This window comes from Prionailurus viverrinus, chromosome C2 (assembly GCF_022837055.1).
Source record: "Prionailurus viverrinus isolate Anna chromosome C2, UM_Priviv_1.0, whole genome shotgun sequence".
NCBI lineage: Eukaryota > Metazoa > Chordata > Mammalia > Carnivora > Felidae > Prionailurus > Prionailurus viverrinus.
In genome coordinates, this window is record NC_062569.1 from 147,750,505 (window position 1) to 147,776,041 (window position 25,537).

General features: G+C 48.9%; 1 protein-coding gene across 6 annotated transcripts in view; it reads left to right on the top strand.

The window, feature by feature from the left end:
* The first annotated feature begins 440 nt into the window (after positions 1 to 440).
* OLIG1 (oligodendrocyte transcription factor 1) overlaps positions 441 to 25,537 on the top strand; it is a 30,445-nt gene continuing 5,348 nt past the window's right edge. The window contains exons 1-3 of one of the 6 annotated variants that reach the window (XR_007155469.1): positions 441 to 1,714; positions 3,294 to 3,422; positions 3,756 to 3,977. Coding sequence is in view for 1 of the 6 variants with exons in the window: in XM_047874129.1 (XP_047730085.1) it covers positions 522 to 1,346 (825 nt within the window). In the remaining 5 variants the exon portion in view is untranslated. Of the gene's footprint in view, positions 2,724 to 2,757; positions 2,921 to 3,293; positions 3,423 to 3,755; positions 3,978 to 10,820; positions 10,827 to 17,350; positions 17,362 to 25,537 lie in introns of those variants that run through there. The other 5 variants (XR_007155467.1, XR_007155468.1, XR_007155470.1 and 2 more) reach the window with 5 other exon arrangements.

Here is a 25,537-nt window from a genome sequence, read left to right on the forward strand (position 1 = left end):
ACCGGACTCAACACTATGTGTGCGTTACCATGGTTAAGGTAGTGTTGTGTTTATACAGGACTGCAATTAAATAAAACGAATATGCACAATAAAGTAGGGGCAGGGAGGAGGAGGGGGTAGGCGCACGACCTTTGGCCTCACCAGTGCAACCCGTTCTCCGGGCGCCACCTCATTTCACCCGGAAAGGCGCGGTCCCTTCCCGCCGCTCTGGGGTCCCGTCCTGTGACTCCCTCGCCGGCGCTCGCAATAACCTTCCAGGGCCGGGCTCGCGGCACCTCCGCGCCGGCCCGAGGCGGGGCGGCCAATGAGCGCGCGCCTGGACCCGGCCTCGCGCCCCCATTGGCTGCGCCCAGCGACCCGCGGCCCCGCAGGTTCCCAAGCCGGTTTAAAGGGGTCGGGAGCTGCCCGCTGCCCCGCCATCGACTCCCCGCGCGCAGGCCCGCGGGGAGGGGCGGCCTGCCGCAGGGCCCACCCCGGGGCGTTACTGAAGGGCGCCCTCGGCCGCCCCCACCGCCCCCCAGATGTACTATGCGCTTTCCCAGGCGCGCGTGAACGCGGCCCCCGCGACCATGCTGCGGCCACAGCGGCCCGGAGACGTGCAGCTCGGGGCCTCCCTGTACGAGCTGGTGGGCTACCGGCAGCCGCCTTCCTCCTCCTCCTCCTCCTCCTCCTCCTCTTCCACGTCCTCCTCCTCCACGACGGCCCCCGTCCTCCCCAAGGCGGCGCGCGAGAAGCCGGAGGCGCCGGCCGAGCAGCTGGGTAGCGGAGCGGGGCCCGGCGCGCACGCGGGCGGCGGCTCCCGGGCGGACGCCAAAGAGGAGCAGCAACAGCAGCTGCGGCGCAAGATCAACAGCCGCGAGCGGAAGCGCATGCAGGACCTGAACCTGGCCATGGACGCGCTGCGCGAGGTCATCCTGCCCTACTCGGCGGCGCACTGCCAGGGCGCGCCTGGCCGCAAGCTTTCCAAGATCGCCACGCTGCTGCTCGCCCGCAACTATATCCTGCTGCTGGGTAGCTCGCTGCAGGAGCTGCGCCGCGCGCTGGGCGAGGGCGCCGGGCCCGCGGCGCCGCGCCTGCTGCTGGCCGGCCTGCCCCTGCTGGCCGCCGCTCCCGGCTCGGTGCTGCTGGCGCCCGGCGCCGTGGGGCCTCCCGACGCGCTGCGCCCGGCCAAGTACCTGTCGCTGGCGCTGGACGAGCCGCCGTGCGGCCAGTTCGCGCTCCCCGGCGGCGGCGCGGCCGGCGGCGCGGCCGGCCCGGGCCTCTGCACCTGCGCGGTCTGCAAGTTCCCGCACCTCGTCCCCGCCGGCCTGGGCCTGGCCGCCGTGCAGGCACAGTTTTCCAAGTGAGGGCCCGCCCGGGCCCGGGGCGCTACCTCGGCCCGGCGTCCTGCCGCCCCGCTTCTCCGCGCCCCCGCGCCCCGCACCCGGGGACAGCCGGGAGGGGCACGGAGGACACTTCCAACCTTCTCGCCCGGAGGAAGGGACTGTGGGGCGCCCCCTTCCCCGCCCCCACCGTGGGGAAATGAAAGTGACGCGAGCGGGTGTTCGACGGAGCGTCGGGGCCGTTTGGGGTTCTGAGTGGATTCCAGCTTCTTGGGGCAGCAGGGGCGCGTCCCCAACCCCACTCTTGCCCAGCGTCGGTCTCCCCCGGTCCGGGAGTCGTGCGCTAGGTGGGGGGTGGCGCGGGTTTTCAGGCACAGCGCGGCTTGCTCTGGGTGAGTCAGGAGGCCGGTCCCAGCGCCAAGGCTCAAAGAGGCGACACCTGCCAAGTCAGGGGACCGAGTGGCCGCTCTCCGAGGGCAGGGAAAGAGTTCTTTTCCTTCTCCCCAACCAGAGGCCACAGGCACCCTGGTCCCCAGCAGCCAAGGCCTGTCAGAGAAGGCTGCCCGACCTCAGGAAGCCGAGAATAACCAATTAGTCCGCGCAGACGGTCCCGGGCTTAGCAGAAGGACTGACCCTCGGCGGCGGCCGGACGGTTGGCCTCGCGGTGCGGCGGGAGGCGGCGATGATAACGCCAGGGTCGTTGGGGGTGCTGGGCTGGGCAGTCGGTCCGCTTTTGTACCCTGACTGTTAGAGTGCGATTTTTGAGAATCGCGTAACCAGGGGTTTTGTTGCGGAGATTACTCGCCCTTAAATCCTGGGATCTTCTTTGAAAGGCCGTTTAGAAGTTGAGATTCACCAGTTTGTTTCCCCTTCCCCAAAGGTAGCGTAACCAACCTTTGCGCTTGCTTAAAAACAAAAACCAAGCACGTTTGACGCAGGCGGTGGTCTCTAAATAGGTCTAAAATAGGTAACAAGGCCCTTCGCGGTCGCCCGCCGTCTTGTCCGAAAGCACGATCGCTAATTAACGTTCTCATTTCAAGACGCGGAGGAGGATCTGACCCCCCCAACCGGCGGCGGCGGCGGCTCGGCGGGTCCCCGCTGCGGTGGTGGCGGCGATGGCGGGATGTCTGCCCCTTTGCGTGAGGGGTCCTTGAAAAGCGCTCTGGGCAGGCCTTCTCGCAGTTGAAACACTGCATAGATGACCCGTCTTGATTTGTTACAGACGTTAACAAATTATTGCACCCAAGATTATTTTACGATCTTTCAGCAGCTTGCTTTGAATTCTGTGTTTAAGGTTTTGGTTGTTGGTAGTAGCCGAATTTAACTGGCATTTTATTTTATCTCTAACGTTGTTTACTTGCTCTGTGAAGAATCCACGAAATAAAATGTTTAAAGACCTTACGTTTCCCCCCTCCCCGCTAATTTGTTTGTTAAGAAAAATGCCCCGGGTGTGTGGATGGATTCAGAACCCGGGGATGAAGTCAGTGGTTAAATATAACCGGGTTCCAGAGTTTTTAAACTTGGCTTCCTGATTTGGAAAATAATTCAGTGAACAGGCGACTGCTTGTCAAGTTCAGGCATCAGGCAGAAATCTAAGGACCCCGCCGAAGGTGAGTGGGTGGAGTTAGCTCTTAGCCAGGTTTGGGAGATGGGTCTCTTGACTACAAGTTCCTCCTCTAAAAATGAGTTTATTTATTCATTTCTATATGTTTATTTCTTTATTTTGACAGAGAGAGAGAGAGAGCAGGGGAGGGGCAGAGAGAGAGGGAGACAGAGAGTCTGAAGCAGGCTCCTTGCTGTCAGTGCAGAGCCCCGTGTAGGGCTCGAACTCACCACCCCTGAGCTCATGACCTGAGGCTTCAACAGACTGAGCCACGCAGGTGCCCCTAAAAATGAGTTTAAAAATACATTGATCGTAAAATTATTTTGTATGTTACCATTTTTCTCAAAAATCCACCTTTTCTATTTCAGTGGATAGAAGCTTAAACAGTATCATACATGGCTCTCCCATGTATTACATGGGATCTCCCCCATTCTTTATATAAGTTTGGAGTGGTCTCCTCTGAAATCATGACCTTGGACATCGCTCTATTCTGAGAGGTGAAAAAGCTCCTCTGTGTGATTGGTGATATTGCAAAGAACCTTGAGTAGTGATTTGTTCCCATGCAATATTTAAACATTTCGTAGTTGTTGAAATCCAACCACTGCTTAAAGGCAGAGGTTTAAGAGAGGAGAAGGTGTCCCCTTTAACCTGCAGAAAATGAAAGTAACCCCATGGGGTGACTTAATTTTATCCATGTTGGTTTATCTGAGGTACGTACACACATTGGGGTGATGAGCATTCATTTGGAGAACGTGTTGGGGGGGTGCGGAATGCTAGAAAGATCGAATTGCTTTCCTCACCATTTCAGTTAAATGTCTGTTTCCTTACAGAGGAAGCAGGAGAGGACATGAGAGAAAGAAGCTGTATTCACCAACCCGTTTCGGGAAAGCGTCTCTCATTCTTCTTAGACTCCACCATCAGAAAAGTCAACAGGCTTTTGTAATAAGTAAATTTGAATCCGGGTTTTCTGTTTCTTTAATGCCCGTCCTGGCTTGACCTTGCAGCTTGACAAGGTCCCAAAGGAAAAGTAAAAATCAACAACTAAATCAAAATCAAATCAGGTCCTCCCTGAAAACAAAACAAAACAAAACAAAACAAAACAAAACAAACCATTCTGAGAGATTGGAAGTAAACAGTTCTTCCCACAGTCCCAACTCCATGACCTAAATGCCATCATCATTCCAAAAAGCATTTCCAAAAGACACAGGGACATTCAGGGCAGAGAAGCGGGTGTGTGGTCTCCCTCCTATCTCTACTTATAAATTGGAGCCAGTACCCATGGCTTAAATATTGAAGTTATCTGCCTGCACGTAGCATCGATTAGCCATCGCACCAAGCAAGATTTGCAGCCTCTCCTTATACGGAGCTTACATCCTGAAAAATGGCATCGGTGAGTATTCAAGAGTCCCGTAGAATGAAACAGGGGGAAAAAAAGGTAATTACATACAGTGTCAATAACACAAAGTTAGTCCTCTCAACAAATTCTATGGCAGGTGCAGCGTTTAAGCCTAGACATGTATGTTACAGAGTGTGGAGCTGTTGGATCAAATCTGCAGTGCCGTGTCCCATGTGTAAGGGAGCTAGCTGATGTGCCCACCTCACTTGATTTTAGCCAGAGTGAGCTTTTTGAAGAAGGAACCAATTTAACCTGCTCTTTGAAGAGGTTGGGAAAGAAGAAAAGGAATAAGGCAGGCTCCTGAAGGAAAGTACATCGGGCCTCAGAAGCAAGATGAGAAAGAACATGTGACTAGCTGCCCATAGGGTCCCTGCGCCCAGCCCAACACCAACACGCAATCGTGGTGATTAGAGTGAGAGAAACGTAAGGGGTAAATACACGAGGCCCTGCGACATTATGTTGTTATATGTATAAGTATACGTTATCCGTATACGTACGGAGGCCAGGTGGGCAATCAGTAAACAGCAGACCAAATGCACCATGGGATTGACCTAGCCCGTAGTGATGGTCTGTTTACAGATGTTCTCCTCTAAGGCACACGGATTACGGCAGGCATGAAAATGTCACCTTGAGAAACATATGACTTAGGCGGTAAATGTCCCCATGAAGGAAGAGGGCCACTCCAAGCATGGGAAGCACGTCAATCTTCCAAAGGTCAGATTATCGACAAAACTGCTTTCACGTGCCCGTCTGGTTCGGGTCACCCACCTAGCCTTTGTGGACTTTCCTGGTATGCAGGAGGGGCTGGGTCCGTGTTAATGGTCAATACTCAGAGCCCCAGCCTGCTAGCCAGACCTCCTAGAAGCCAGCAAGAGAAAAGGCTTTTCTTTCTGCCGCACAAGAACGCTCCATGACCTTGAGAACAAGGTGATGTTTAGGTGATGTTCGTTGAGAACAAGGTGATGGTTAGGAAGAGCCACGAAAAACCCGATGCCTTTTCTCACCATGGCGCAGAGCACATCTATTGGGAAAGTGCACCCCTTCCAGAAGGCACCGTCAGGCTCACTCACTACCCCTTCCATTTCTGCACACTCGGTAAGCATTCAATAAGGAGATCACCGCCTCTACCGAAGTAGGCTCAAGAAGCAAACGTCTGAAAAATGGCGTGTTTTTTCCAAAACTACAAATTCACTTTTATCAAGCAGATTTTAGTTGTAGGGAAATATTTTTTTTCCAAGCAGCGCCCAGCTTCTGCTACCAAATTGAAGATGTAAAACAAACAAACAAAAAAAGAGTAGAAAGCCATTCGTCTATCTACACACAGACGAGCCTCATTATGGATGGAGACCTTGCAGATGGCTTCAAGCACTTCCCATTCCGTCCCTTCTAACTAAGCCCAGCATAAAAGCTGAGATGTCTGATCAGAAATTAAGCCAAATTCTTTCTGTCCACATGGGATTAGCTGCCCCATCAGAGAACTTTCCCCTTTGTGTCCGGCTAATACCGAAGGGCCAGAGCTCAGGCTGTGAGCCCAAGACAATCAGGTCAATAGTCCACGTCCTTAAACACTACAGGCTGCCTGATGCTGGGGTGGGGGGGAGGGGGGGGGAGGGGTGGGCAGGGGGAGGATTACCTGGCTTGAAAGCAAAGGGAGTGCGTTTCTCCCTCACTCAGACTTCGTCAATGACCACAGAGGACAGAACATGCAGGTGGGCCCCTGCCCGGGACAAAGGCCACAATCATATCTCTAAATCCCACAGAGTGCTCATGGAGTGAGAGAACTCCGGGGTCATCTGTCCACCCTCCTCCCCGCTGAATAAGGCACCTGAGGCCTGGGAAATTCAGGAGACAGGCTTAAGGCCACACAGGTAGCCAGGGACCAGTACCTGCTTTGGGGAGGCAGAAGCTACTTCCTTGGTTTGCCTTGGTGGGACCAGAATGTCCCGGAAACGGCAATTGTGGCAAGAGACGAACACGTTCTTCCCGCCTCCTGGAAAATCTGTGGCCTTTGGCCATTTCCAGCGTCTCTGGCTCGGCTCTCGGTCTGCCCCTACGGAGTGGCATCCAGAAAAGGCAGCCGCACGGCCAATCCCCTGCCAGGTGCCCGGCCGCAGTTCGGTCACCTGAACTTTCTCCGGCAGCCTTGCCCCCTAGCCCCGAGGGAGGCCCAGACCCGTGACAGAGAGCAGCAGAGGCGAAGCAAATCCTTTGAGAGAACGTCTGATGGTTACATGTTTGTCATCGGGGTTTCAGAAAGCAAAACTTGCAGAAGGCAAGGGAGCAGCCACCTGACAGGCAAGGCCAGCGGGCTGAAAGGGAAAACGGTGTCTTGGGGGCTTTCTCTTTTGCGGGGTCCCTCAGGGTTTCCACATAGATGCTCAGTGTTCTGATGCTGATGGGCTCCGATTTTCTCAACAATGGGAGCATCTTTTTTTTTTTTTTTTTTTTTTTTTTTTTGCCAAGTGTAAGCCCTGGCTGCCACCAAACCCCGGGATAGAGGACAGGGCACCCCTGACGGTGGGCATGGCACAGGAAGCACCAGCCACAGGTAGGTGACTGGACCTGGGGAGAAAACGCTCGCTGGAGGTGGGGAGCCCTGGGATCAGGAAGGGCGGTTGTGTCCCAAGGAATCCGGGCACCTCCTTAGAGAATGACAAAGTGGTAACAACCAAGAGACTCCAAACTAACAAGATCAGAGTAGAACACTCATCTGGGGAACGAGAGAGAGAAGCTCATTCAGCTGGGGGCAGGCAGGTGGGAAGGTAGACCAGCTCATAGCAGAGGTGGCCGCGTATCGCAGCTAGGAATACCCATGATAATGGCCTTGGCCGGAGCTAACGCTGTGTTTATCAGGGGCCAAGCAGTGGCCTAAGCATTTTACATGCGCGACTTCATTTCATGGCACGAGGATTTACACCAGTTCACAGATAAGAACACTGAAGCACGAGGAGGTAAACGCTCAGGAAGCGGAGGCTGGTTGAGGGAGGTCATAGAAGCCAGACGCTGAAAGAAATCAAGATTTGTCTGGAAGAGGGAGACGCCCTCTCCCCGCCCCCCGGCCCCCGTGGGTCGTCCTCCCTAAATTCCCTTCCTCCTCCTCAGCAGTCAAGGCTGTGGTTCTCCCACCTGCCTCTTCATCCAGCTTTGCATCAGGTCGATATTACCCGGAACGCATCTAATCAATGTGACGGCGAGGTTTCACTGTGTCCCAGCCCACAGTCATTTCCCATGTTTCCAGCTCTGGTGGTGGCCGATGTAAGCAAAGACAGCACTGAGACGCAGGGATGTGGCTGGGGCAGAAGACAGTGGCCACGTAGCCTGCACCTTTGAACACATTATGTGCCCCTGGTCCTTCCATCACAGCGAGCATCCAGGCAAAAAACGAAAAGCAAAACCAAAGGAAAAAAAAAAAAGGTTTTCACGGTAGTGATCGTTAAGTATCGTCCAATTCAGACCTTAAGAAATACTTTGCGCAGATGAAGAATGGGTAAAGAAAACGTTTGAAGATAATTTGTTGTCTTTTTCTCCACCTTACCGGGTAAGGGGAGTATTCTGTCATTACTGTCTTTGTTCTGTTTCTTTGCTTGCCCTTGGCAGTTTTAGTGATGTTTTTCCCCACAGTCTTGGCTCTTTACAGTCTTGTGCTCCGTCAGGGACAGTCGTGGCCAGGAGGTAAACGCCACAATTCTCACTGCACTCACCGCCAGTGGAGAAAAAAAAAAAGCTGGACGCCGCAGCACCGCCTCTAATAGACAACTTCTAGGGACACCTGGTTGGCTCAGTCGGTAGAGCATGTGACTCTTGATCTTGGTGTTGTGAGTTCAAGACCCGCATAGGGCGTGGAGCCTACTTAAAAAAAAAAAAAACTCCCCCCATAAAAATAATAAAATAAATTATATTAGACAACTTCTTAAAAATTTTTAACGTTTATTGATTATTGAGAGACAGAGTGTGAGCAGGAGAGGGGCAGAGAGAGAGGGGGACACAAAATCGGAAGCAGGCTCCCGGCTCCGAGCTGTCGGCACAGAGCCCGACGCGGGGCTCGAACGCACACATCACAGGATCATGACCTGAGCGGAAGTTGGTCGCTTAACCGAGCCACCCGGACGCCCCTAGACGACTTTTGATATCACTCGTGACCATGGAATCCATGGCTCTAAGGGCTTTGAGGGCACCAAGAAGGTGACCTTTGGTCTTTTATATTCACACAGACCCACAGCGACTCAGATGGAGAGTCGTTAGCTCCCACCACAGACCTGCCTGCTTGGGCAGCAGGGTGGGAGAGGCGGGGGGCGGGGGGCGGGGGCAGAGGCTGCTGGTGGTGCCGGACCCCCATCCACGGGAAAGACAGGAGAAAGGAATCACTTCATTCTCCCTCCACTCCTGGGAACCCGTGCTGTGTTCCAGGGCGATCGAATTCCGGTCCCCTCTCCCATCCTCCTCCCTGCCCTCCTTTCTTCTCTTCCCCGTGAAGCCTTGATGTGCACTGCCCATTGGCTGTGCCTTGCTAGTGCTCCCTCCACTCGCCGGCCCCCTGACCTTGAATGGGCCACTTGTGCCTTTGGATCTCTGAGATCTGGTCGTCTCAGGACCCTCCTCACGGGACACAAATGGGGCACTGCGTGTAAACCGTTAGCACGGCGCCTGTTGTAATGGGGATTTCTTTCCCATGCAATTCATTCCACTGGCTAGAAATACGTGACTTACATGACTCTGTGTACTGCGAATGGTTGTTTAGAAAGCCATGGCGGGCTCGCAACCATTTCCGTCTTCTCTTGCAATTTATGGATGGGCCCAGGGCAACGGCATTGATGGTGCCAGGTAGAAATCTGTCTGAAATGAGCAAAGCTGTCTTCCCCTCCACCCCCAGCTCCTCCTGGCTGTAACTTGCACCTGCTGGCGTCCTTTGTGGGGTTTCTTCTATGGAATCCAACGCTAGCTTCGTCCTTCCAAGCTGAGCCTCCACGGAGGCCAAAATGCTTCTCCAGGGTAGAGGGGGAGGGAGGACACTGGGATTTTCCTCCTCCTCACCTATTGACTAGTAGACAGTGAGTCCCTCAGAAGCCCCAACATTTCAGCTGTTTTGGTCACAGAGGCCACAAGCTGACTGGATGAGCTTCTCCACCCCCCCCCCCCACCCCCACCCCCCTGCCCTGCATAGCGTCAGCTCAGGACAGCTCCAAACAGTATCAACTCATTTTGTGGCATAAACACCAGGCTGGGTGAATGAAATCACTGGCTGAGTCATCCTCTGGGCACCGAGGCTGAAGAGAACTCAGCTGGGCCTATGATAGGCTCCCTGCAAGGTGCTGGCCCTTCCCGCCAGTGAGACAGGGGTGGGGCTGAGGAGGCCTCCTCTGCCCTTATCCCGGTGGCTGCCTGCCGGGTGCCAAGACGGCCCTCAGGTCTCAGAATAGTGTCTGTGTTCGTGGGATGGTGCCTAAAGCAGATTTCTAGAGCAGGAATGTGCCTCGATAGAAGCACTGGTTAAAATGAGGAAGGAACGAAGGAAGGAAGGAAGGAAGGAAGGAAGGAAGGAAGGAGGGAGGAAGGAAGGAAGAAAGGGAGGGAAGGAGGGAGGGAGGAAGGAAGGAAGGAAGGAAGGGAGGGAGGAAGTCTTATTAATATTTGAGTTTTCAGGGGCGCCTGGGTGGCGCAGTCGGTTAAGCGTCCGACTTCAGCCAGGTCACGATCTCGCGGTCCGGGAGTTCGAGCCCCGCGTCAGGCTCTGGGCTGATGGCTCGGAGCCTGGAGCCTGTTTCCGATTCTGTGTCTCCCTCTCTCTCTGCCCCTCCCCCGTTCATGCTCTGTCTCTCTCTGTCCCAAAAATAAATAAAAAAACGTTGAAAAAAAAATATTTGAGTTTTCAATAGTAATTATGTTTGGTTCAAACTCATTAATCATAATTCTTTATAATATATATTATAATTATAATATTTTCATCTATTTCTTATCGTATTTATAATATACATTATAATTATTACCTACATTCATCCATCTTCAACCGGTCAACAACGCACAGACAGACAAAATAGTCTCAGTAAGCAAATTTGTCTCACGAAGCGAAATACAGATTAGACCTGCTTTTTGCTACTTTGGCCTTATGAGGACCTACAGCATCGAGAAACAAGGAGGGCCAGGTTAATGTGGGGCCAGTGTGGCACTTTCTTTGAAAGCAAAATTAAAAAAAAAAAATCAGTTAACACAGTAAAGAATATTTTAATACAACATTTTTAAAAATCAAAATTGATGCGGAAATACATGATGAACAAAGTATGAAAGGCTTAAATACAGACAGGACCGGCGTCCCTGATTTTTTTTTCCCCTAGACTCCAGCACAGCTACGGAGGCAAGCCTCCTGACCCCCTCCCGGCATGGGTGACCCCCATGTCACCCATGAGGCCACAGTGTCGTCCCTGGCCGGGATCCCAGGGTGGGGGTGAGGTAACAGGGGTGTAAGGGGCAGCGTTGACTCTAATCCCTGCTCCTCCCTCCCTAGCTGTCTGTTCCCTTGTGCAGGTTTATACATGAGTTCTTTAAGCCTTTATATTCTCATCTGTAAGATGGGCCCAATAGTGGTGCTTACCTCCCCAGATTAAACGGTGCCCGTGAGCACAGCCGCAGCAATAGTGGTCAGCACTGTTAGTGAGCATTTTATTGGGCATGCTGTTTGGTGCCTGGCCTGTGCTAAGGGCTTGGGGTCGACAGTGGAGGGCAGCAGAGGGAATCCAGCCCAACAAGGGGGAAGGCGCGTGTGGAGCTGGACTGAGCCGGTGCCCTGTGGTCAGCCCCGCTGAGCAGAACTTCCAGCCTCGATGTCTGAAGCCCTGCGGGGAGGGGGCACCTCCCTGGGCTGGGCCCAGGTCTTCAGTCCTGGCTTTTTCCCCCTGGAGGGGTGTCACCTTGGCCTGGAAGCCTGGTGACTCCATGCAGGGAGTCCTGGGGTGGCCCTATCAGAGCACATTTGGACATTAAACATAAGGAGTCTTGGAACACGATCCCACATCACCCCAGTGCTTAACTGGGTAACATAAAGGTGTTTTGTCTTCCGAGCAATCAATGCCTGATCCTTACACACTCCGGCCCAAACCCTCAACCCTGGGAGATGGTTCGGCAGGACAAGGGATAGACGGCCAATCTTTGATGTCGTGGTTGTCCGCGAGTCTTTGAATGCAGTCAATGTTACACGGGTCAGATTTTTAAAATCAACACATGCATTTGAAAAATGTTTGCCGTGGCTTTCGAAAGAGCCATGCTTGGTTCTAATGCGGGCACGAGTAGCCTCTTCCAATGGAATGATCACCCCCACCCAAGAAAAAACTGGTTTAAGTTCATTTTTTAAATCAGAACACACACACGCACACACACACACAAAATTTGAAAAGAGCCCTTATGAGACTTTGTGAATTATACTTGGCCATCCTAGGTCAGACGACCTCCCCTGGTTCATAGCAACTGCAACAGTATTAAAAGCCTTCGAAACAAGATTCACAGGCAGTGGGTCCCAGCCCATGCCCCACACAGCACGGTAATAGCTCACAGGTGCCAAGATGGCTTATACACGATTTCTACCTCAGAATATTTCTTTTCTTCCTTTTTTAATTTTTTAAATGCTTATTTCTTTTTGAGAGAGAAAGAGAGAGACGAAGCGTGAGAGGGGGAGGGTCAGAGAGAGAGGAAGACACAGAATCGGAAGCAAGCTCCGGGCTGTGAGCTGTCAGCACAGAGCCTGATGCGGGGCTCGAACTCACGAACCGTGAGATCATGACCCGAGCCGCCGTCAGACGCTTAACCGACTGAGCCACCCAGGCGCTCCATATACCTCAGAATACTTCTGAGAGAAACAGAGGGAAATTTTGAAACTGGCTGGAAAAAAAATTAAGCGAGTTCTTCGTGACTTTTTGAAATAATAAAAGGATTAGACGAGGTACGTAAATTAGACCATTTCACAAAGAATGCAGAAGAAAATCGGAATTGTCTATAATCTCACCACTCCGAGAAAGCAATGCCCTGCTATATATTGTTACAGATTTTCTTCTCAACAGAAGTATTATACACATAGGCCAATGCATGATACACATCAGAATTGAAATATACAAACCTGCTGTCTTGTAACCTGCTTTCTTCCCTTGACAATAGACCCTGGACAGCTTTCTCTGCCAACAAACACATTGGTGCATCACCATTTTGGCCTGGATCGCGTCGTCGTCTATTCTGAGACTGACCCAAGTAACTCCCTGTGAGTGAACGTGAATTTCTCCCCTCGCTGTAAGTCCCGAAGTAATGAACATCCTTGTGCGCACGTCTGCAGGCCTTCTATCGGTTTATCCCAGGAAGATCCCTAGCGGTGGGGTCACACCCTGAAGGCCATCACATCGATAAGGCGTGTTGGCAAGTAGGTCCCTCCAGGAAGATAGGAGTGATTTACACTCTTACCCTCAGGGCCTAAGAACGTGTGTCCTGATAGCCTCCACGGCACTGGGTATTTTTTTTGTAAAATATAGTATGTCTACTTCTTATTTTATGTCCCCTTATGACTCTAGAAACAACCCATGCTCGCTGTAAAATTCCAAACATCATCGGGGCGCCTGGGTGGCGCAGCCGGTTAAGCGTCCGACTTCAGCCAGGTCACGATCTCGCGGTCTGTGAGTTCGAGCCCCGCGTCAGGCTCTGGGCTGATGGCTCAAAGCCTGGAGCCTGTTTCCGATTCTGTGTCTCCCTCTCTCTCTGCCCCTCCCCCGTTCATGCTCTGTCTCTCTCTGTCCCAAAAATAAATAAATGTTAAAAAAAAAAAAATTCCAAACATCATCAATGTATATAAAGTAAAAAAGGCAAACCGCCCTCCCTAAAGCCTCCCGTTATAGCCTCGCACCCTCAGGTAACCCGATGGTATTTTTTTGAAATTTTCTTTTCGATGCCTAGGCAGAAAAAAACAAACAAACCATTTTTTTGCCTTCTTACGAAGATGGTGTTTTATTCAGGGTGTTTTGTTTATTTTTTCTTTTTTTTAATGTTTGTTTATTTTTGAGAGGGAAAGAATGTAGGGGAGGGGCAGAGAGAGAGAGAGAGGGGGACAGAGGATCCAAAGCAGGCTCTGTGATGACAGCAGTAAGCCTGACACGGGGCTTGAACTCATGAACTATGAGATCATGACCTGAGCCAAAGTCGGATGCTCAACCAACTGAGCCACCCCGGTGCCCCAGTGGTGTTTGATTCAGTTGGTTTTGCAACTTGTTTTTTTCTTTCTGTGACTATAGATATACTGTGGCTTTCTTTTTATGTCCCTTATTATCTATCTATCTATCTACCTACGTATCTATCTATGTATCTATCATCTATCTATCAACACACACAGGTCTCATTTTTAGTGGCTGCCGAGTGTTCCACAGGATGGACATACGGTAAATCACTGCACCAGTTCCTCCCGGCCGAGCACTCTAGTTGTTTTCATTATTCGAATGAATTTCCTTGCTTATATATCTTTGCACGTGTACAGGACTTTCCTAAGATTGTTCCTAGAAAAACTCTTCCAGCCATAGTCAAATTAGCCTCCCAAGGAAACCTCCCGACTGACAATATAGACAGCACCTGTTTCCACGAACGTATTTAAACAGGGTCTAGTCGTTCACCGGGCAGAGGTACATTGTAGATATGTCTTCTGGAAAGAGGGGAGAACCGGTCTGGCAAGGTTGTAAGAATTCTTTGCCACCTGCGCTCACACAGGGGACTCAGCTGTCCTGTCTCCTCTCTCCCTCCTGTCTCACTCCACGCATGCTCATGTTTTTAAGGTTATGTTCAACATCCCCAGCAATATTTATGGTTCGTTCATAACATAGGATCTGTATTAAATGACCCACCTTCTACCTGAATGAACCAGAGAATGGCCCACGCATACATAACTCACTTTTATGCGACTTTGGGATTTCTGATATCCACATCTATAAGAGAGGAACACATCTGTCCTTCATAACCCACCACTGGGGGATGGTCTGAAGACCCCAGTTCACCATTCCTGAACTGCTCCAAGCCTCTAATGTCCAGTGTGGCAACCACTGGACACACATAGCTATTGAGCAGTTGAAACGTGGCTATTGATGTAAAGCCACGAATGGAAGTGTGCTGTAGGCGTAAAAGGCACACATGCATTCTGAGCACTTAGTGTAAAGAAAAAAATGTAAACTGTTCCACTAAGACGTTTATATTGATTATATGCTGATGTGGAAATATTCTGAACATACTGGTTAAATAAAACGTATTATTAAAATTAAGTTTACCTGTTTCTTTTCATTTTTAACATGGCTACTGGAAAATTTAACATTGTACACACCTATATGTGTAGAGAAGAAAGTGGAAAATATAAGATTAAGTTTGGGTATTTGAAAATATAAAAAGTATATTGGGGCGCCTGGGTGGCGCAGTCGGTTAAGCGTCCGACTTCAGCCAGGTCACGATCTCGAGGTCCGGGAGTTCGAGCCCCGCGTCGGGCTCTGGGCTGATGGCTCAGAGCCTGGAGCCTGTTTCCGATTCTGTGTCTCCCTCTCTCTCTGCCCCTCCCCCGTTCATGCTCTGTCTCTCTCTGTCCCAGAAATAAATAAACGTTGAAAAAAAAAAAATTTAAAAGAAAATATAAAAAGTATAAAGTTAGGGCTGGGCACGAAAAGACAATGTTCATTATTTTCAAAAAATTCTAATGTTTATTCATTTTTGAGAGAGAGAAAGACACAGAGCATGAGCGGGGAAGGGACAGAGAGATTGGGAGACGCAGAATCCCAAGCAGGCTCCAGGCTCTGAGCCATCGGCACAGAGCCCGACGCGGGGCTCGAATACACGAACCGTGAGATCGTGACCTGAGTCGAAGTTGGAGCTTCACCGACGGAGCCACCCAAACACCCCAAAAGACGATGCTTAAGTGCACAAGAGACACTTGGAAAGTAAAACGAATGAGGACACGTGATGTGCTTTTGAGCTTTTCTTTTTTTTTCCTCATGTGCCAGCCCTGCATCTCTTTCTTAAAAATAAAGAAACAAATAAGCACAAATAAATAATAAATAAATCAATAAATCAATAAATAAATCAATAAAATAAGAAATGAAAGAAAGAAAGAAGATTCCATATACGTATGTGGCTTGAATTATACTTCTATTGGATAGTACCGTTCTCAGCTGTCTTTACCCCTGCGAATATACATCCAGACTTCATGGGCACTCGCACTCCTGCTCATGCTCTCTCTCTCTCTCTCTCTCTGTCCTTCCTTCAACTCAGTTCAGTAACCTCTTTTGCAGAAATCACTAATTATTTCCCCTGGATAGTTGACACATGTCACTTGGCTGTCTGGTATATGAGCCATCGGTGCGCTCTGGCTCTCTGGGAAAAAAAGAAAGAAAAAAAGAAAGAAAACCGAGCCCTGATTTGTTGTGTTTGCCCCTTCCCCTGGTGTAAAGGCTCCCACCATGGCTCAGTCCAAGCCACCGCTGAGATGTCCCAGAAGCCAGAGCTGGGAAGAGGCTCACACAGGCGTTTGGGTGAGCCCGTACAGCTGGTTCCAGCTTAGCAATGACCATGAATTCCCTTCCTGTTGGGGCTGCGTCTCCAGCCACTGCCACTCTGGAAGCCCCAGGTCGCGTATATTCCCTCCACCCGGCCCCGGGGCACCCAGAGCTTGGGCTTGTGGTCTAAGCAACGTCAATCAGATGCCCCTGCCCGGGATGTTCCTCAGCCCCCGCATTGATTTGATGAGCTAGCCAATCTCCCTTGGCTGATTCCTTATCTGTCCGGTTAAGCGGAGTCTAGCACCCAGACTCGCTGTTCACCTGTAACAGTCAGGTAGTGTGATGTGACAGGTCAGATGGCTGAAACACAGGGCAGATATGGGACCAGTTATGAGAGAGCTTCTAAAAGAGCACCTGAGTTCTGAATCATCAGGGGGCTTTGTCATCCTCTGGCCTGTCCAGAATTGAACGCAGGGACTCCAACCCATATTTATATATCCTTGCCCGTAGCAGTACTGTTCGCGATGGCCAAGCGGTAGAAGCAGCCCGGATGTCCATCCGCAGCTAAATGGATAAATAAAATGCAATGTATTTTTCACCCCCCCCCAAAAAAAGAAGGAAATTCCGATACGTACAACAACACAGATGAACCTGGAGACGTTACACTTAGTGAAAGAAACCAGACACAATATTGTACTTCTACTTAACATGAGGTCCCTATAGGGGTCAAATTCATAGAGATAGAAAGCAGGATGGGGGGGCGGGGCTGGGGGGAGGGGGAGGGGGAGTTCGTGTGTAATGGGGACAGAGTTTCGGTTTGGGAAGATGAAAAAGTCTGGAGGTGGATAGTGGTGAGGGTTGCACAACAGGGTGAATGAACTTACCGCCCCTGAACTCGACACCTCAAAATAGTTACGAGAGTAAATTTTATGTTACGGGAATTTTCCCACAATAAAATTAATGTGTTAAAAACACCAGGCACATGTCTAGTTTTCCTTCCCAAAGAATTTTAGTGTGGGTATATGTTGGGCATATAAATGGTTTCTTTTATCTATCTATCTATCTATCTATCATCTATCTATCTTTTTTTTTTTGAGAGAGAGAGAGAGAGAGAGAGCTTGCACATGAGTTGGGGAGGGGCAGAGAGAGAGAGAGAGAGAGAGAGAGAGAATCCCAAACAGACTTTACACTCAGTGCGGAGCCCGATACAGGGCTTGATCTCATGACTGTGAGATCATGACCTGAGCCAAAATCAAGAATCGTGGACAGTTAGCCAACTGAGCCACCCCAGAGCCCTATGTGTATGGTTTCTAAAACTCCACAGATGAGCGCACCCGGTTGAGAATGACTGGGTCACGGTCATTCCAAACCACAGGTGGCCCGTAGGGCGAAGGCAGCTGGAGGGATGTGTTGTTTGTCTGTTTTAGATGAATTAGTAGTTGCCAGCATTTGAAAATCAGATTTGTTACATCCAGAAAAAGACTGGCAGATATGGTCACACTAGCCGAGTTTCTGCATGGCCCCAGGAGTTAGAGCTGAGGCCACAGTCTCCAAATCCCTTCCAGCGACCCCAGCCGGTCATCTGGTCTTTGAGGTCTCTGGGCTTACGACCCGCACTCTAAATGTGCAGGCTGACGCAGCTGAGAGCTGCAATCCCTTTAAACTGTGCCTCTGTCTTCAGTTCACAAATCATCCCCAGGTTGATGGATAAATAAGCAGTACTAGTCACATAAGCCAAAGTGATCATGACAAATACCAAGGCTCAGTCCTTGCTCTAACTTCCTTACTGATGCTCTGGGACAACACTGGTTTGCTAAACTGTAAACTTGGGCTCTTTCCAACATTTAAACTCGGTTTGTCTTTTCTTTCTTTCTTTCTTTCTTCCCTTCTTTCTTTTTCTTTTTATTTCTTTCTTTCTATTTTCTTTCTCTTCCTTCTTTCCTTCCTCCACCCCTCCTCTTTCTTTCTTTCTTTCTTTCCTTCTTTCTTTCTTTCTTTCTTTCTTTCTCTTTTTTCTTTCTTTCTTTTTTCTTTCTTTCTTCTTTCTTTCTTTCTTTCTTTCTTTCCTCTTTCTTCCTTCCTTCCTTCCTTCCTTCCTTCCTTCCTTCCCGACTTAACATTTTTCAGTTGAACCAAATTCTTAAACTCAATCTTGGGTCTTATTTACGGAGGCATCCATTTCAAAGTAACCTGGGGTGCACAGCTGTCCTGTGGCCTGCAGGAGGTGACCAGATTGGGGAATGGGGGGGTGGTTAAGACAATGGATATAAAAATTATGGATACTTCTTTTTCACAAAGCAAAACCTGGGGTCTTGGGGCTCCTCCAAACCCCTATGCAATGACCCCAGCTCCGTGCAGAAGGGTGGACCCTGTGTGTATGCAGAGTCAGGAGCCTGTCTGTATGCAAGGAGTCAGTGCAAGGAGTCAGGAGCCTGTGTGTAGCCTGTGTGTATGCAAGGAGTTACCCTGGGAATAGCCATAACAGGTTCAGCCAACAATAGCTGATATGCTCCCTGGAGGGGTAGGGACCCACAATGCCTCGCCTTAGCATTTGTAAACTAAAAAAGAAGGAGAAAGTTAATGCCAATTTTCTAATTTTTATTTTTCAGCCATCTCCCTTTTATTTTTTTTTATTTTTAATTTTAATGTTTATTTATTTTTAAGAGAGAGGGAGAGCGCAAGTGGGGAGGGGCAGAGAAAGAGAGGGAAACACAGAATCTGAAGCGGGTTCCAGGCTCCGAGCTGTCAGCGCAGAGTCCGAAGCCCGGCTCGAACCCACAACTGCGAGATCGTGTCCTGAGCTGGAGTCGGACGTTCAACCGACTGAGCACCCCCAGGCGCCCCTGTTTTTCAGCCATCTCCCTTTACCAGGAGAGCCCAGCGCTGCCTTCCTCTCCTGCCTGGAGATTGGCAGGGATTACAGAGACCACGATAAGTCGCTGCAATTTGTGGGTACAAAGCTGAGGTTGTGGGTACAGCACTTGCATGAGCTGTAAGTGCTTCATGACCCAGCGAGCCTCGAACCTCTCACTCGGTTTCCTGGGGTGGGTACAGCGCTCCCAGTTGGTCTGTGGGTCCCTAAACATACACACGTTTATTCTGATGACTGATCTCACTCAGGCCCCGTGTGAGAGGGGCTCACAGGGCTCCCCGCAGGCCTGCAGAGGTGGAGGGGGAGGGGGGCTCAAAGGGCTCCCCACAGGCCTGCAGGGGCGGGGGCGGGGCTGGGGGCTTCAGATTCCACCCCCAGCCATCACTTGGGATCTGTTCACACCACTTCTCAGAGACTGGGGGGTGGGGTATAGAGCCCTGCAAGGCTTTTTTTTTTTTTTTTTAAGCAGGTATTATTTACATCACAAAAGCAGACCAGATCGCGCCATGTCATTTCAATGATATGAACAGGCTCACGATAGACAAAGTTTATCTTGGCAAAATGATCTTCCAGCTGGGTGGAAGCAAGTGCCTTAGCCGGGTGTTTTGTGAGACTGTGTTTGGGTGACACGGGCGGCTGACGCTTACACCTGGTTGGGGGTTTCTCCATCTGTCACAGAAAGCTCGGGAGTGCCTCCGACACGCCAACATATTGGCCAATACACGCCTGGCGTTCTGCTGAGAGCTTTTCATCAACATTTGTCAGGCCGATGAGCCCCATCCCTGCAGGCTGGAGTGCCAAACACACAGAATTCCCAGCTCCTTGGCCCCGCTATTCCCCAAGTCCTCTCTCACCTTTAGGTAACATTCTTGCCAACCCCTCCCTTCCCCGCCGCCCGCATCCTGGCCACTTCCTCCCACCGGCCTGTCAACCTCAGCATCTCTGTCCTCCTCCATCTGCCACAACCCTACAAACCCTTCAGGGCTTGGCTCAGGTGTGGCTTCCTCCCAGACACCTCTCTCGATCACTCAGGCACCGGCGACTGCCTCTCTCTCTCTCTCTCTCTCCCCCCTTCATAATTCCTCCTGCACAGCGATCGGATCTAAACCTACCTCTTGGCCTCCTCCGTGCCTGAACGTTACGCAAACCCTGAAAGAAACGTGAGAGGGAGAAGGAAGGGAAAACAGGACCGAGGTGGGTGGAGAAAGAGAGGAAGGGGCGCTCTTAGAGTCAAGGAGTGAAAAGCAGCCGTAATCGAACGCTCCGATCGGGTGCGCACCTGAAAACAAAATCCTGCCAGAAATTAAACACTTTCCCAGTTTTCTAAGGAATCTCTCTGATGGAATTTAAATATCGAGCCCCATACCAATGCTCCTCTGGCTACCGATTTTATGTTCTGAAATAAAGAAATGTGAGGATTTCTCAAAGTCTTTTTTTTATACCCGGTAAATGCTTTAGGAGTCTTTTTTTGTTTGTTTTTAATCATATGTCTAACCCCACATCTTAACTTAGTGTAAAGTAAGCTAGAACTAAAAACACCGGCTCCTACTCAATACGATAGCAGGTGTCATCATCGCTTAGAGGCAATGCAGATAAGATCAATAAGAGTGAACTCACCCAGGCATCAAGCTCAAAACTATTGAAACTGAGAGCTGACACCACAGCGGTATTATCTGCAAGGCCGAATCCCAGGACCGCGGGACGAAGCAAACAGTATGATGTTACTTCTAACTGCTTGTCCTTGCCTATGGTTTCTCTCTCTCTCTTTTTTCCTGTTTTATTTATTTTTGAGAGAGAGCGAGCTGGGGAGGGGCAGAGAGAGAAGGGGACATGGAAGCCGAAGCAGGCTCCAGGCTCCGGGCTGCCGGCACAGAGCCCGACGCGGGGCTCAAACTCACGGACCGCAAGCAAGATCATGACCTGAGCCCAAGTCGGTCGCTTAACCGACTGAGCCCCCCAGGCGTTACTTGCTCATGTTTTCTGAACCTGTTTGATAACCCGTTCTAGCAATGTGATGGCTGACCTGCCAAATGACAATTTGTGATTAACCCTCTTGACCTCCTTGCTTGTATTTTCATCTCCTTTTGGCCAAGTCCTTTTGGCGGTTCCTTGGGAACCGGCGTTCATGTTCCACACCTCACGCGTGCGCGTACCTATCTCCTTGTGTGGGAGCCCTTGGGTAGCTACCCAGCTGACTAAACAGAAACTTCTAATCAATGAGTCCCCAAAACCGTGGTAGGACTCCTCTTTTCTTAGAATTATGCTTCCACAGAGGTTTCCCTACCCAAAACAGTGAAATGTGATTTTTTTTTTTTTTGTAGCTTTTGCAAAACACCACTTGAGAAAGGTATAACAGGGCAACCTCGATCTTACTACTTAATTCTGGTTTTGATGATTTTTCCTGAGGAAAGAATACGACATGTCACCCGGTTACACCTAATCATCACATTAAAGTATATGGTATTGTATTAGATTATATTCTAGAAAAAATACACTAGGAAAATATAAATAGGCGAGAATAGGAAAAAATGTTATAATAAAAACTATCTCTGGCCCTTTCAGAATAAGAAAAAGCTGGAAACACCCTAAATGTCCAAAAATGTGAGATGGGGTTAAATAATTACAACAAAGTTATAGGATACAATTTCATGAAGTCATTGGGGGAAATTTTTTATAAGAATATAAAATATTGGGGCATCTGGTGGCTCAGTTGGTTGGGCACCCGACTCCTGATTTCGGCTCAGGTCATGATCTGAGGTTTCGTGAGTTCGAGCCCCATGTCAGGCTCTTTGGGGACGGAGCTGAGCCTGCTTGGCATTCTCTCTCTCTTTCCCTCTCTCTCTGCCCCTCCCCCACTCCCGCTCTCTCTGTCTCTCTCAAAATAAATAAATAAACTTAAAAAACCCCACAAAGGTTAGAAATGATAACACCTGGACTCCTTTTGCTCACGCACAGAATCTCCTTTGCAGAGGCCAGCCTAGGCTCCGCTGCCGATGCCCCCCCCAGGCATCGCATGGCCACAGCAGATTTGAGGTTGGAGGGTAGGGATGCTCCTGGGATGCCCCCCACACCCTACCCCTGTCACCGGAGCTTTTCTGGAAGCAGCTTTCCGATTGTACACTATCAAAAGTTAGAACCTAACTCATTGAGCAATCATACTTGTTACTTTAGCTGCCTCTTTTAAAAAAAGATGACATTAGGGGCGCCTGGGTCACTCAGTCAGTTAAGGGTTCAACTCTTGATTTCAGCTCAGGGCATGATCTCCTACATGGGGCTCTGTGCTGATAGAGGGAAGCCTGCTTGGGATTCTCTCTCTCCCTCTCTCTCTGCCCCTCCTCTACTCTCTCTCTCTCAAAATCAATAAAATTAAATATTTTTTTAAAAAAAGATAACATTAAAACGACATTTTACAGGAACGTTTAATGACGTAGGAGAATATTTATTTTATTGTTTCTTTTAATACTTATTTATTTTTGAGAGAGAGACAGAGACAGAGACAGAGTGAGAGCAGGGGAGGGACAGAGAGAGAGGCAGACACAGAATTTGAAGCAGGCTCCAGGCTCTGAGCCGGCAGCCCAGAGCCCGATGTGGGGCTCGAACTCACAAACCGTGAGATCGTAACCTGAGCCAAAGTCGGCCGCTTAACCGACTGAGCCACCCAGGCGCCCCCAAAATGAAAAGTTTATTTGACAAATAAGATAACGTCTTCACCCCGTGGCACATGTGCTTCGGTGCCTCAATTATTGGACATTTACCATGATAAAATCCTTTGGAAATTTTTTAAAGTTACGTGTACGTATTTTTGTATACACTGAGTCTATTTGAATACACGTAAGTTATGGGATGGAAAGCGTATCTCGAAAATACACCAAAATGAGAACAGCAGCCCTATCTGTGGGATTTGGAATGGCTTTTCCTTTTTCTTTAGTTTTTCTGAACTTTTAAGATCTGTCCGTGATGAATACATAATTCCCTTGATGTGATTATTACTTACGTAAGTATATATCGTGTAGATCATACTCAGGTACTAGACAAGAATAAAAGTACTTTCATGAGGTTGCTTTCATAATCAGAAAACAAAGTTTTCAATAGGGATATGGATTTCCCAAGAGCCCCCGGAGCAGCAGGGAGGCTGAAGTTGGATAAAGCCAGGCAAAACTATTGGCCGAACCAGATGGTTCTGTAAGTGCTGCAGCCACGAGCCAAATTCCAGGTACTCTGTCTGGTTCATATGAATGAAACACAAGCAGCTAATGATACTTTTGGAACCACAAAGTCAATTGATAATGACAGTATTCCTAAATTAGCACAATAAAAAGCTTAGCAACTATCGCCCATCTAATGAATGGGTGACAGAAAAGAAAGCCTCTTTTCTTTGTAAAGCTTAACATTAAAATTAGCCGTATCTGTTACCTTAGCTGCAAAAAAGGAAAGAGAGAAGGCTGTTCCACCAACCGGGGCTCTGCCCTCAGAGATCTATGCCTGAGCAATTCATGGGACCCCATAGCAGGTGGAGGGAGCCCTAGCTCTCATCACCTAAAACAACATTTGGGGGAAATAAATCAAGGTGAAAGTCATTGCAAACCCTGAAGCAATTAATGGTGCTCCCCTGGGGTCTAATAATTTTTCCCGGAGAAATCACGAAACAGACAAACGGAGGATCAATGCAACAGCATCGCGGCAATAATGCAATCGCTCCTGCGGTGGCCGCGAAAATGGAAATAACAAGACAGCGGTCAGGAGACCCCAGTCTTTGCCTAGACACAGAATACTCGGCCTGTGGTTGTTGTTTTTATTTTATTGCGGGATTTTGAGCGGAAAAGTAGTCCGCTTGTCAATCAGCTAAGTTGCAGGTCTAATAGATTCTGGCGTGTAGGGGGTCAACACAGAATTTAATTTAACATCGCACAATACGCCACATGCCCAGAAAATGTGGACAGCTTGATGGGGTTCACTGAGCCAAAGAAGCAAGACCCAAACAGTGCATTAATGTATAGGGAAAGAATAGTTGCAATCAGCCCCTGTGAATGGACAGAGGGCTTGGAGTTGAAGCAATTATCAGCCATCGGGGATTAATAGCAAAGTGTGAATGCCAAGCTGTATATGTTAGGGGCAGAATATGTTTGCTATAGAAACAACAAAGGACGTTTCTTACTATTAAGTGAGATTAAACGTAATGGCCTGATTTAACCACAAAGGCAGAATTAAATTCTGATGGCAATTTCAAAGTGGACACATGAACACAGACCACTGCTTACATTTACATATAGCTGGCATAGCTTGGCCTGCAACACAATAGATAAAGTTCTTTGGCACTTAAACAATTTTCTATCTTCACTGTTTTTTGTGAACGTGCACTGTATTTATTCCCCAATCGCATTTAGGTAGCAAGAAGGAGCGAGGAGTTATCTTATTCCGGGACGCTAGAATTTTTTTATTCTTTCGAATTACAGGAGAAAAAGGTGCAAAAGGTCACAAGAACGGAGTAGTTACAGTCAAGATTGGGCGTCAAAGTAAGAAGGAGGAGGAGGAAGGAGGAGGAGAAAGAAGGAGAAGAAGAACAAAACAAAATAGTGTCGGATGAATAATCCAGTGCCTTACTTTCTCATCTGCGCTCCTTGTAGGAACTCAGCACCTGAGGTCCAAACTTCACTCCTGTGAAAGGCAACCTCCTCCCTACTCAGGTCCAGATCTGTGTTACATCGTGGACTCCAAGCCAATTAGTTTTCAATATAGGCTAGTCCCTCCTTCCTTCTTTGTTTTGGAAGGCTTGCTTGCTTTCTCGACCCCCGTCTTAAAGAAAGTTCTCGGGGCGCCTGGGTGGCTCAGTGGGTTAAGCCTCCAACTTTGGCTCAGGTCACCATCTCACAGTCTGTGAGTTCGAGCCCTGCGTCGGGCTCTGTGCTGATGGCTCAGGGCCTGGAGCCTGCTTTGGATTCTGTGTCTCCCTCTCTCTCTGCCCCTCCCCTGCTCATGCTCTGTTTCTCTCGCTCTCAAAATAAACATAAAAAAAGTTAAAAAGAAAGAAAGAAAGAAAGTTCTCATAAGAAGTGTGGGGGCTATAAACTGTTGCGGGTTTTAGAGGCACTTTTCATTTAGTGAATCCCTGGGAGAATTTCAAGTATCCATGACCTGAGTGGAAAAATTAAGTGTAGTGTCTAAAAGACAGGATTACCTCTGTTCAATGCCAAGGATTGAGTACATCTAAACTTTGGTTCATAAAAGTCCCTAGCAAATTTATACATATACATATATATAATATACAATTATATATATAATTTCTATTTTATTATATTATATTATTATGTTTAATTATGTATAACATATATATAATGTAATAAATATAATATACATAATATAGTAATGTAAAATTTTGAATGTTTGCAAAATAATGACATATAAAAATTTATATGAAAAAATAATAATAATTTATAATTACATATATCAGCGGCACCTGAGTGGCTGTCAGATAAGCATCAGACTCTGGATTTCGGCTCAGGTCATGATCTCACAGTTGGTGAGTTCCAGCCCCGCATCAGGCTCCGTGCTGACAGTGCAGAGCCTGCTTGGATTCTCTCTCTCCCTATCTCTCTCTGCCCTCCTCCACCTGTACGCTCTCTCTGTCTCTCAAAATAAATAAATACACATGTTTAAAAATTACATACATCATTATGATGCTGTATATTGTATTGTATATTGTATAGTGTATTGTATATTATACAACGTATATGTTATATACTCTTATATGAATGATTAATGATCTCACCCTTGAGCCCGCAAATCTTTTTCAAAGAATTTACTCTACATAGGCATAGCACAAGGGCTTAAGGATCTACGTATCAAGACGTTCATCAC